General features: G+C 41.1%; 1 protein-coding gene across 1 annotated transcript in view; it reads left to right on the top strand.

Moving 5' to 3' along the window:
• Window positions 1–13,630, top strand: part of DISC1 (DISC1 scaffold protein) — a 353,386-nt gene that overhangs the window by 314,578 nt on the left and 25,178 nt on the right. The window contains exon 11 of the mRNA XM_036829396.1: window positions 6,844–7,120. Coding sequence (XP_036685291.1) covers window positions 6,844–7,120 — 277 coding nt within the window. The remainder of the gene's footprint in view (window positions 1–6,843; window positions 7,121–13,630) is intronic.

Below are 13,630 nucleotides of genomic sequence, written 5' to 3'. Positions count from 1 at the left end.
AATGGCAAAATTTTAGAAATGGGGAACAGATGTAGTGTTTTCCAGACACTAGGGATGGGGGTCAGGGTGGGAAGTAGTGATGTGGTTATAACACAGCATATAGGGATGCTTGTGGTGGTGGAGTTGTTCTGTACCTTGAATGTGGTGGTGGATACATGAGCTTACACAAGGGATAAAATTATACAGAACCGTAGACATACACATGCACACACACACAAGAGAGGACATCTGAATAAGATCAGTGGATTGCACCAATGCCAATTCCCTGGTTGTGATATTGTACTATATTTTTGCAAGATGTTACCATTGTGGGAAACTGAGTAAAAGATACATGGATCTCTCTGTATTCTTTCTCACAATTTTATGTGAATTGATAAAAAGAAAAAGGAAGGTAGGAAAAAAGAAACAAAGACATACAACTTCTAAAAATTAGAAATCTTAGTTGTAATATATCACAAAAACAGCAACAATTAAACAGTAATTACAACACCTGGGTTAAAGCCAGTAATCCCAAAGATTAAATTCCAGAATGGATTTTTATAAAATTCAGCCAAATGTTTTGTATTGCATTCATTTCTGAAAAAAAAAAAAGTAAAAATAAAGTTGAACATAAAGTGTGGTAAAAATATAAGCCAGGAAAAGTGGAACTAAAAGGATATTGGGGGTTTCCCTGGTGGCGCAGTGGTTGAGAATCTGCCTGCTAATGCAGGGGACACGGGTTCGAGCCCTGGTCTGGGAGGATCCCACATGCCGCGGAGCAACTAGGCCCGTGAACCACAACTACTGAGCCTGTGCGTCTGGAGCCTGTGCTCCGCAACAAGAGAGGCCGCGATAGTGAGAGGCTCACGCAACGCGATGAAGAGTGGCCCCCGCTTGCCGCAACTAGAGAAAGCCCTAGCACAGAAACGAAGACCCAACACAGCCATAAATAAATAAATAAATAAAATAAAAAATTTTTTTAAAAAAGAATATTGGGGTAACAATTATAATATCAGACGAACTAGCACTATATGTAAAATTTTGGGGGCAATAATGTTGCCAATTCTGGAATTCAATTACAGAAAAATATGAAAATGAATAAGTTTGATGGTAGGTATACAAGTGTTTGTTAAGTTTTCCATATTTTTCTGTATATTTAAAATATTTGAATAATTTTAAAACTAAAAAAATTTTTGTAATAAAAGACAAAAATATTGGAGATGATTAAAGTATTACTCAGATGAAAATTTAGAGCTTTAAATACATTAGCTAAAAATTAAGTAGTAAGAGGAAAATCAAAGAAAGAAAACTAACAAGCATTTAACAGCAGAAGCTAATAAAAAGGTAATAAATCTAAAGTAAAATCAAGAAATCAGAAATCAAGGAAATAGAGAACAAAAATCAATAACAAAGATTAACAAAGCAAAAGGTTGTTCTTTGAAAAGATTAATAAGCTAGCAAGCCTCTGATAAGACTGAAAAAGATAAATCAGAAAAGATGTAAATAAATATTTAAATAAAGTACAGAATGAAAAGGAGAAATGTCTATAGAGACAAGTGATTTTAAAAATAATTTTTAGGGCTTCCCTTGTGGTGCAGTGGTTAAGAATCCGCCTGCCAGTGCAGGGGACACGGGTTCGAGCCCTGGTCCGGGAAGATCCCACATGCCGCGTAGCAGCTAAGCCCGTGCACCACAACTACTGAGCCTGTGCTTTAGAGCCCACGAGCCACAACTATTGAGCCCACGTGCCACAACTACTGAAGCCCGTGCACCTAGAGCACATGCTCCGCAACAAGAGAAGCCACCGCAATGAGAAGTCCGTGCACCGCAACGAAGAGTAGCCCCCGCTCACCGCAACCAGAGAAAGCCCGCGCACAGCAACGAAGATCCAACACAGCCAAAAAATAATTAACTAATTAATTAAAAAAATAAATTTATGAACAAACATTACAATACATATGAAACCCGTGAGAAAATGGATTGATTTCTATAAAAGATATAAATTGTTAAACTGGATACAAGGAGAAACAGAAGATCAGTGGACTGTAAAAATTAAAGATATTGAACTGGCAATAAAATGCTTTCTTCAACAAAAGCCTTAGGAAAAGGATGGGGAACCCAAGGCAGGAATAAACTGGCAATGGATAGGTAAAGACAATTCACAGGAGGAAATCTGAGTGGCTGTGAAGCGATTGTAGTGGAGAAACACAACTTCAAACAAGATGCCACTTGTCACGTATCAGATTGGCTACAATTAGGAAACTGGACAATAGAGTCCAGTTTTTCTAATAAGGATGGTCTCTTCTCATGTGTATCAGACCCCATTCCTGCTCTCTTGCTCCAGGACATGGCTCAGATATCTGTGTTCTCTTTCTCTCTTTTTATTACTTTAGGATTTTTTTTTTGCTGTTATTGTTGTTGGGTTTTTTTCTTTGTTTGTTTTTGGCTGCGCCGCGCGGCATGTGGGATCTTAGTTCCCCGACCAGGGATCGAACCCGTGCCCCCTGCAGTGGAAGTGCGGATCCCTAACCACTGGACCTCCAGGGAATTCCCCTCTTTTGTTAATTTTAGACTGGCATATAACACGATCAGAAAGTGCACATGTTGTGAATATACTGCTTGATGAATTTTCACAAAATGAACCTACTCACCACCATAGAAAAATAAAGCACTTCTAGTTACACCAGCGGCCTTCCTTATGCCTCTTCCGTCATTACCCCTCTTCTCCCCAGAGAAGCCACTATCCTGATGTCTAACACCATGAATTAGTTTTGCATATTTAAAAACATAAAATAAATGGAATCATAGTGCCTCCTCTTTGCCTTTTTGTCTAACCTTATGTTTTTGAGATTCATCCATATTGTTGCAGATGGTACTAATTTGTTCATCTTCTTTGCAAAAATTCCATTGAATGGACATTCCACAATTTATCCACTCTTCTATTTATGGCCATTTGTTTTCCCTCCCAGGTTTCGGCTGTTACAAATAATGTTGTCCAATCATACATATATAGAGTTGATCTTCATTATTGGTGGATTTTGTGTTCGCGAGTTTGTCTACTTACTAAAATTTATTCGTAACTCCCAAATCAGTACCTGCAGAGCTTTCCCTTTCATTCTTGGATGTGCCCAGAGCGGCCAAAAATTTGTGTCACCTGATGTGCACGATCCCAGCTGAGGTCGAACAAGGCAGTGCTCTGTTTCCTCGTTAGAGTTTTCATACTCTAGACAAGTGCCCTTTTTGCTCTCTAGTTAATGCCATGTTTTTCACATCTTTGTGCTTTTTTCTTGGTGATTTTGCTGTTCAAATGGCCCCCTCCCCAGCAGAGTGCTGAAGTGCTCTCTGGTGTTCCTGAGGGCAGGAAGGCTGTGATGTGTCGTATGGAGAACATATGTGTTTCGTAAGCTTTGTTCAGGCCTGAGTTACAGTGCTCTGACCATGAGCCCAGTGTTAATGAATCAACAGTATATATTAAATAAGATGTTTTTAAACAGGAACACACATAAAACAAGGTTATATATTGATCAGTTAATGATAATGTTGTAACCAAAGGCTCACGGGAAGCTAACCCTCCATTTCCCCTGAGAGCAGTGGTTCAGTATCTGCTCATTCAGTGCTCATGGTGACTACAGAACATGACGACTGCGAACAATGAGAATATGTGCGTTTCATGAGTATAAACCTAGGAGTCGTGGTTTTGGGTCATGTGATCGACATATTTTCAACATTAGTACATCTGTCAAAGAGATTTCAAAGACACTATTCATGTACAGTCCCATCAGCAGTATAGGAGAGGACTAATCATTCTTTACCTTCTCTGACACTTGGTATTGTCAGGCTTTTAGATTTTAGCCATCTTGATGATGTGCAATACATCGCACTGTAGTTTAATGTGCATTTTCCTGATGGTTGATGGCATAGTGCATCTTTTCATAAGGTATTTATTGGCCATTTAGATGCCCTCTTTTGTGAAGTGTCTGTTCAAGTCTTTGCCCTTTAAAAAAATTGGGTTGTCTGTCTCTTTCTTATTGTTTTGTAGGATTCCTGTTTATATTCCAGAAGCAGTCCTTCATTGGTTACATGTATTACAAATAACTTCTCCCTCTTTGCGGCTTACCATTTCATTCTCTCAATGGTTTTTTTGATGAATATAAGTTCTTCATAATAATAGTCAAATTTATCATTTGTTTTCTTTATAGTTAGTACTTTTTATATCCTGTTTGAGAGATCTTTGTTTACTATAAAGTCATAAAGATATTATCCTACACAGGCATACCTCAGAGATATTGCAGGTTTGGTTCCAGACCATGGCAATAAAGCAAATATTGCAATAGGCAAGTCACACAAATATTTTGGTTTCTCAGTGTTTACACTATACTGTAGTCTATTAAGTGTGCAAGAGCATTATGTCTAGAAAACAATGTATATACATACCTTCATTAAAAAATACTTTATTTCTAAAAATGCTAACCATCATCTGAGACTTCAGCGAGTTTGCTGAAACTCTTTGCTGATGAAGGGTTTGAAATATTGTAAGAATTACTAAAATGTGACACAGACATGGAATAAGAAAATGCTATTAAAATAATGGTGCTGATAGACTTACTTGATGCAGGGTTGCCACAAACCTTCAATTTGCAAAGAAAAAAATTCACTATTCGTGAAGTGCAATAAAATGAAGCAAGGTATGCCTGAATTATTTTCTAGAAGTTTTATTCCTTTATTTTTCACATTTTGATCTACAATCCACCTGAAATTGATGTTTGCATGGTATGAGCCAGTAATCATGAATTTGATTTTTTTTCCCATAGTGATATCCAGCTGACGTAGTGCATATGTTTAGAAGACTGTCCTTTCCCCACTACACTTTATCACTAATGCTTTCATGACATATTTCCATCCTTTTGTCTGCAACCTGTTTGTATCCTTATATTTATGTATGTCTCTCGTAAGCAACATGTAATTAGATTTTGAATTTTTTATTCTAGTCTAAAATCTTTGACTTTTAAATACAGTATTTATCTATTTATATTTAATGTAATTCCTAATATATTAGGGAATAAATAGTTCTATTTTGCCATTTTCCCTATCCGTACCACATTCATTCCTGTCTTCTTTATTGCTTTCACTAAACCAATACTTAAGTATTTTTAAATTTAAAAACATTTCTCCCAAGCCTGTTAGTTATACATTCTTTTAATTTCTCTGTTTTATGACTACCATAAGGGGTTCAATATGAATCCATGACTTTTTAAAGTTTAATACAAATGAGGACTTTACTACTTTCTGGACAACACAAAGAACTGAAACTATTTTAATTCCTTTCACTCCCTCCTTCTCTTTGTGCTGGCTATCAGGTATTTTAATTCTTCATATATTTTAGATCACAAAAGAAATTATTATTACTGTTTTTTATATCAACAGCCACTTAAATTTACCCACACATTTACTCTTCCCATTGTTTTTCATTCCTTTATGCATGTCCTTGCTTCCAGCTGGGATCATTTCCTTTATTATGGATATACTGCCAAAGAATTCTTTCAGTTTTATTTGAAGATATCTTTATTTCACTTTTATTTTTGAAGGAAATTAAAAATAATTGTGTAATTTATAGATTGTTAGGTTTTTTCCACGATTTTTAAGATGTTGCTTTATTACCTCCTGGCATCCACCATTTCTGTCACCAATATACTTCCTTGAAGTGAATGTCTTTTTTTCCACTAGCTGTTTTTAAGAGTTTTGATCTGTCTTTATTGTCCAGCAGTTTCACTAAGATGAACCTAGGTGTGTTTTTTAGTTTGATTTTCCCTGCTTTGAGATTGTAGTGCTACCCGAATGTGTAGTTTGATGTCTCTTGTCAATTATTTGAAAATTCTCAACACTAGCTCTTTTAATATTGCTTCTGTCTCATTCTTTCTTTTTTACTTCTGGATTCATCATTTATAGGTACAGGCTTTAAAATAATGATGATTCATATGTTGAGGAAGATAGAGGACATGATGGATAATTTCAGCAGAGAACTGAAATATATTTAAAAAATCAAATAGAAATTATAGAACTGAAAAATAAAGTAACTAAAATTAAGAACACAGAGATAAATTGAATAGCAGATTAGACACAGTAGAAGGAAGGATTATTAAATGGAAGATAGGTGTATAGAAAATATCTAGCCTGAAGCTGAATGAATGGATGAAAAATACATACTTTCATTTAAAATTTCAGGGTTTTTTTTGGCTTTCCATGAAAGTCAAAATGTTTTGTGAGCGTTGAATCTACATTCCTCATTGCTTTAGTTGCCCTGAGCTGAGGAAGGTCTCCCTGTGCAGGGATATGTCCTTTCTACTAGCAAGAGTTCACTTCTCTCTATTGCCTTCTGCCACTGAGGCTGAATATCAGTTGTTATGGTTTATATTACCCCTGCACTGCTTCACTCATTTGTGTTACCTGGGTGAGTGTGGTTTAGTAAGGGAAAATGGTGGGGGAGGGACAATCTAGGCAGATGAAATAGCACATGAAAAAGTACTTACCCTGGGGGAGTTGGGCAGGTCTGGGGACTCAAATTAAGGCAGCAGGACTAGAGCACAGACATGAGTGGGGGTGTTGTATTGGGCCACTGAGTCTGGAAAAATATTTAGGATCTTGGATAGCCTTACAGACCAAGTAGCTAAGAAGGACTATACTTATTTCACTGTTATTTGATGGTAAACAGATTTGGCCCCTCTGAATCTTCTGGTTGAAATAATCCATCACTATGTAAACTTAACTTGTTAACTCTAACTTTTAGCCAGGTAGACAAGCTATTGGTTTGGTATGACGAAACATCACTGAATTAATTTTTATGCCTATGTTTCTTCTCTGCCTTAGCTGCAAGTGTCCACTGCTTGGAAAAGTGTGGGAAGCTGACTTGGAAGCTTGTCGGTTGCTTATCCAGAGCCTGCAGCTCCAGGAAGCCAGGGACAGCCTGTTGGCAGAAGATGAGAGACAGACGGATGACTTAGGGGGAGGTTCTTGTACAACAGCTCTGGCCATCCCCCCAAGGCCCCACTCTGAAGATGAGAGGAAGACCCCTTTGCAAGCATTTGAAGAGTGGAAGGTGCACCTGACCCCTTCTCCTCACTGTGCTGGCAGTGAACAGAAAGAGGTCTGTCCATCCTCATAGCCTCAATAAGGGCCTTACTCTGAGGGATGATTTGGGACCACACTTCAAGTGAGAGCAGTAAATACTGGGCGGGCTTCCCACTGAACCACCCAAACTCTTTAAAGATTTAACAACTCCTGAATATGATTACAAAATGATGTAGAATTTTTATAGAAGTTGTTTAAAATATAGGAGAATGGAAAGAATTAGTTCTATTTTTATTCTAATTTCATGGCTATAGTTAGAATATACAATCTAACATATAATTACTATATATATAGCCCACACTATATATGTCATATATAACATATAGCTACTGTATGTACTACATATTAGATATGTCATATATGATATTTAATTTTGTATTTAGAATCTATATCTTACAATATTGGTTCATTAGAATCAAACACATATATGTATATATTCCAGTAACTGTTTTTGCCAAAGCAAGATCTTGTTAGAACTTGCTCTTTTCATTTAAAACAACCTAATACTTGGCCTTGATATATGCATTAAAAATTAAAGTGTAGATTTATTCAACATTTTACCCCAAGGCTGACCTAGATCAACAGAGAAGAGTTCCCCACCCCTCCCCTCCGTGGTTCATCTCTCCTCTCTGCCCTCCCCTCTCACACTTTCCCCTCTAACCCTAATAAGATTCTTTCAACGAAAGGGCTCCAGGAATTTTTTTCCAGTTTCAGTGCTATGACAGGAGGCTTTAGAGCGCTTTTCTGGCCAGATTCCCAGCTGTTCTGAATATTAAAAGAAAGTAAAACCTTGGTGAAACTGGAGGAACATGTCATTTCACGTTCACATCTCACGTTTGCCATTAGTAGTGCCCCCTCCCTGGGGTCTCTGCCATGACTCACCAGGGAACACACCCCATTTGCATGCCCCCCCAGCGTCCTGTCTGCAGGACCATGGTCTTTACAGAGCACACGCTCGCTGACAACGTGTGCTTACAGTCACCGTCTTCTGGACCGCTGGGAAAATTGATACTTGATCACATATTTGAATTGAACAACCTGATGAGAAAGCAGGCTGTTGTCACTCTCTGGAATCCTGCTGGCCTCATAAAGTTAGACTGTGCACTGAGCTGTCAATGATCTCAACTCCTTTGTTAGCTGAGGTCCTGCAGGTGGAATCCTCCACAAAGCCTGGTTACCCCGAGCTCATGCTTACAGCTGTTGAAAACTTGTGGCCGGTTGCAGTTGGCCAGCTTCAAAGAATATTCTGGTGCGAGGGACACACTGCCTGAATGAAGGGAAGGGAACCCTGGGTGGAAGAAACTGCAGGCCCTGGGGCTGAGTCTTTGAAGGTAGGGCTGGCTCTCCAAAGGGGCTCCTGGGAGCTCAGTGCCAGGACAGGAGCCAAGCCAGGTACATGGCGGGGTTTGCTGGGACAATGAACACCCCTGGAGGTCATGCCTGCTTCAGCAGATCTGACCTTGTAGGGGGAGTCTCCTCCCTCCCTCCCTCCCTCTCTCCCTCCCTCCCTCCCTCCCTCCTCCTCCTTCTTCCTTCCTTCCTTCTTTACTGCCTTCTTCCCTCCCTCCCTCCTTCTTCCTTTCTTCTTTCTTTCCCTCCCTCCTTCCCTCCCTCCCTCCCTCCCTCCCTGCTCCTCCTTCTTCCTTCCTTCCTTCTTTACTTCCTTCTTCCCTCCCTCCCTCCTTCTTCCTTCCTTCTTTCCTTCCTTCTTTCTTTCCCTCCCTCCTTCCCTCCCTCCCTCCTTCTTCCTTCTTTCCTTCCTTCCTGCCTTCTTTCTTTCCCTCTCTCCTTCCTGCCTTCTTTCTTTCCCTCCCTCCTTCCCTCCCTCCCTCCTCCTTCCTTCCTTCCTTCCTTCCTTGTTTCTTTCCCTCCCTCCTTCCCTCCCTCCCTCCCTCCTCCTTCCTTCCTTCCTTCCTTCCTTGTTTCCCTCCCTCCTTCCCTCCCTCCCTCCCTCCCTCCCTCCTCCTTCCTTCCTTCCTTCCTTGTTTCTTTCCCTCCCTCCCTCCCTCCCTCCCTCCCTTCCTTCCTTTCTTCCTTCCTTCCCTCCTTCCCTCCTCGCTGTGCCCATGTGTCCCTCCAGGCTCTCTGGGGGATGACTCTCCTAAGTATAGGAGGATTATTCTTCCTCTATAACATTGTTAGCACCTGCCAATCTGGCTATAGGAAAACAGCTTGTTTGCTTAAAAGTAGGAAAATCAGAGTCGAGGATGAATGGAGTAGAGCTTTGTCACAGAATGATTCTCCAAGTTTCTGTGGGGAGGAGGCACGGGCTGTGACTGAGAGAACCGAAGAGCACAGCGGCTGCCTCTTCAAGCTCCAGGACTGAGCCCCCAGCTCCGCTCCCCCAGCTGAAGCACTGAGGTTGTTCTGTAGTTTTTCGTTGCTCTCTTGGGGGTGGGAGAGAGACGAGGGGCCTTGAAAGCTCCTGCTAGCTCAGTGCCATCTCCCATCCTGTGTCTTTCCCGTCCCATGTGCTGTCCCTGCATTGCTTTTCTGGGTTTATACTCACAGAGGGAGGCGGGCATCTTTTGAACTCGTTGAGTGGCAGGAATGTTAAGATGGTAGGTATTTTCTGGAAAGGGCAAAATTGTGGAAACAGAAAACAGATCAGTTGTTGCCAGGAATTGGGATTGGGGGAAGGGACCGATCGCAAAGGGCAACATGAAGGAACTGGGGTGGGGGGCAGTATGTGACAGCACTATTCCATATCTTGATTGTGGTAATGGCTTCATAACTGTGTGCATATGTCTAAATCTATAACTTTACACCCAGAACTCTACTGCATGTAATGTTACAAAAGTGACTATAATTTAAAAAAATAACATCTCCCTACTTAAAAGTGAGGCTACAGATGTTTGAATTGGTTGCACTTGGCTTAGGGCTGTCGGAAGACAGTACAGCAGAATGAGCAGAGCTGAGGCTGCCGGGCTGTAAACAAGCTGCATTCCCTTATCTGCTAAAAAAAAACCAAACAAAAAATGAGGATAATGAAAACTATCTCATGAGGTTGCTGTGAAGATTTAAATAAAATAGCATCTAAAGTGATATTAACGCATATATGTAGAATCTAGTAAAATGGTACAGATGAGCCTATTTGCAGGGCAGGAATAGAGACGTAGACGCTGAGAACGGACATGTGGACACAGCGGGGGAAGGGGAGGGTGGGATGAATTGGGAGATTAGGTTTGACATAAATACACTACCATGTGTAAAACAGATAGCTAGTGGGAACCTGCTGTATAGCTCGGGGAGCTCAGCTCGGTGCTCTGTGATGACCTAGATGGTGGGCGTGGGGTGGGAGGGAGGGAGGTTCAAGAGGGAGGGGATATATGTATATGTACAGCTGATTCACTTCATTGTACAGCAGAAATTAACACAACATTGTAAAGCAACTATATCCCAATTTGAAAAAAAAGTGAGTGATACATACATAGTAGAGGCTTAAATAATGTTTTGTGTGTGTGTGTGTTTATCACTCTTTCCGGCACTCACAAGAATCTCTAAGACCTTTTAAAAATAATATACCTTGCTTCCTTTATTAAGAAGCAGAACTGAGCAATGAATCCCTGGAAGCTATTCAAGAAAAGAAAGGCTTAATAAAGGAAAAGTCTTGTTTGTGTTTGGATGGAGGATCTTAGGCTACCGAAGGCACAAACTATAACCAAGGGTCTCATTCCGAAGGTGTTTTTGTTTTCCTGCCTCGGTTTCTAGGGAGTCATTGAAGGCTGGGTCCTTGTGTGTTTATCCTGCGGCCACAGTGTCTGTTTGCTTTGCAGCTGTCAGTTGGTTTGGCTGTGAAACTCTCTGCTGGGTCTGGCCACCCCGCGTGGGTTTCTCTACTGAAGCATGATGCCCTGAAGGCAGTCAATTTCTTTTTAACCCAAATCTTCCATGAAAAATTGCTGACTTCTTATGAAGGTCCACAGGGAGATGGATTTTCAAAGCCTTCCCTGTGCTTATCTGCCCCACGTGGGTGCGTACATTTTGGTTGCACTGGTTATAACCAGTGCTTTGTCATTAATTAGAGATTTTGCTGTGTTTAGGGTCCCACTGGGCTTCTCAGCACCATTTTCCCCATTTTACAGCTGGGCCCATTAAGGCATAGTAATTTGCTGTGAGCTTTGTTACCGAGGCGCTTGCACTCCCTCAATGGTGAGAGCCCTCTTCTTTTTCAGTTTCATTACAGCTCTCCTGCAAGCCTTTTCTGGGACTCTGGAAACAATCAGGTGCCGTTGGCTCTGCTTTATAGACATTACAGAAATTGCATGGGGGCCAGAGAGGAGCTGGGGAAATCAGTGAGCTAGCTTCCTCTGCTCTGAAGTTGCTTTTTTGTACTCGCTGTACTGGCCATTATACCTGCGTAATTGTCTCTTTCCTGTCTGCAGCCTGAGCTGCTGGGGTGATTTCTGTTTTTACTACAAAGTGGGCTCCCCTCCCGCAGAGTTCCCCTGGACAACGTCACCCTCCCAGCCTCCAGCTGCTTCCTTTCCCAACCAGTAGCTGCCACCAAAGAGGCCAAAAAATGGTCCAGCAGCTTTGAGCCATCTCATGCAGGATTTGAGTAGCCAGGGTTAAGATGTCTGCAGTTAAAGGAATTAGCAATAAGACACAGTGTAGCTTTATTTTTTTTAATATTTATTTTTTTATGGAAGTCTAGTTGATTTCCAGTTTTATTTATTATACGGGTCTCCAGGAATGATTGTTGATGTCTCCCAATTCCTTTTTGCTCCATTTCACAAGAAAAGAAAGCTGGAAAAACAGATCTGTGGTGAAGACGTGTGTCCTCACCATCTTTTTTTTTTTTTTTTAACATCTTTATTGGAGTATAATTGCTTTACAATGGTGTGTTAGTTTCTGCTTTATAATAAAGTGAATCAGTTATACATATACATATGTTCCCATATCTCTTCCCTCTTGCATCTCCCTCCCACCCTCCCTATCCCACCCCTCTAGGTGGTCACAAAGCACCGAGCTGATCTCCCTGTGCTATGCGGTTGCTTCCCACTAGCTATCTATTTTACGTTTGGTAGTGTATATATGTCCATGGTCCTCACCATCTTAAACTGATTTCTAATTCTAGAAACCTCTGAAGTGGTCAAAGGGCTGCTTCTTTGGTCCTGACAGATGCAGACCTGATTCTCTCTCTTCCCTATCACTTCTCGGCTCCCATGAGCTCTCAGAGAGGCAGCAACCACACCAGCGAAGCGGGGTTGAAAGATCGGGTCCTGAACTACACGTCTTGATAGTTCTTACACCTTGGAACTTATGAGACAACCCCCGGGGGTGGGTGGGACTGCTCACTCACTCATCATCTGCTTTTACTCTTTTTTGTCTAAGACCTTTGGGGAGAAAGCAAAAAGCTTGGGTGTGAAGAGAAATTCCACCTTCTCTACAATTTAGTATTTCTTGTTGCAAACCCATCCTCCTTAGCCCAAGAGTAGAGCAGTAGAAGCAATCAGGCTGCCATCAGGGTTGGTAATTGGTTGATTCATTAAAAAGCCAGAGAATCGTAAAAAAATGATACATGTGCATTTTAAACTTTTTTTTTTTTTTTTTTAAGTTTGCTATAAGACCAAGGCTTTTTGTTTGTATAGGTCTTCCTGACTGGCTTTTCCCATGGCCATTCTTGCAGAACCCTCACCAATAATGCATCATCTACAACTACCAGTTTGCATTTCTTTAAAGAGGACTGGAAACTTCGAGAGCACTTGCAAAACAGTCCTGTTTCCCCCTCTCTCTCCCTCTCTTAAATATTATTGAGTTTTCCCAAGGTTTTCAACTTGGTTTATATAGAGACAAGAACTCCCCTTCTTTTCCCACTAACATTTCATTGCTTTACATAGTATTTATGTTAATTATGGAATTAATTTAAGTGCAACTGGCATCAATAGGTTTAGAAACAACTCCACCGATAGGATCGGAAGTTGGCAGGCTCACAGGCTATGTCCTGGCCCTGGCCTTGGCCCCTGCCTTTGAGGGAGGGAGCAGAGCCCAGGACACCTGGCAGGTGGGAAGAGGAGGCTTCTGGGCCTTCAGTTAACTGGTTCATGCCGGTTCTCTCAGTTAATTAATGTTAGCTTGCCAGCCTCCTGCCCAAGGAGACTAAATGGACGCCTCGGGTCCTCTGCTTTCTCTGCTTTTGGAAAATTACGGAACCACTTTCTTTGCTCCAGGGCCTAACTGTGGCACTTCTTCCACTAATTAAAAATAGTTCTGTGCTTCTGAGGAAAACAACCTCAGGGCCCTCGGAGCCTCCTTCACCTTGGAAATTCCTTGTCATTCATTGATGAACACTGAGGGGTGGATAGAGGCTTGTCACCGGCTAGCTGCTGAGGACTGAGTTATGGCACTTTATTGCACAGGCGGCTGGTCTAACGAATATGCAGTGTTTTCCTTTGAGTAGCTGAGAGATTTTTAATCCAGGCTTTCACATTTCTGGAAAGTGAACTCTGTTAAAAGCAGTAATTCTAGTCATCTCATAGCTGCATAGTTCACAAAAAACATTTAGAAATTCAAAAAAATTTGT

Source organism: Balaenoptera musculus, chromosome 16 (assembly GCF_009873245.2).
Source record: "Balaenoptera musculus isolate JJ_BM4_2016_0621 chromosome 16, mBalMus1.pri.v3, whole genome shotgun sequence".
Lineage (NCBI taxonomy): Eukaryota > Metazoa > Chordata > Mammalia > Artiodactyla > Balaenopteridae > Balaenoptera > Balaenoptera musculus.
Note: the sequence above shows the minus strand (reverse complement) of the source record. Positions and strands in the feature narration are given on the sequence as shown.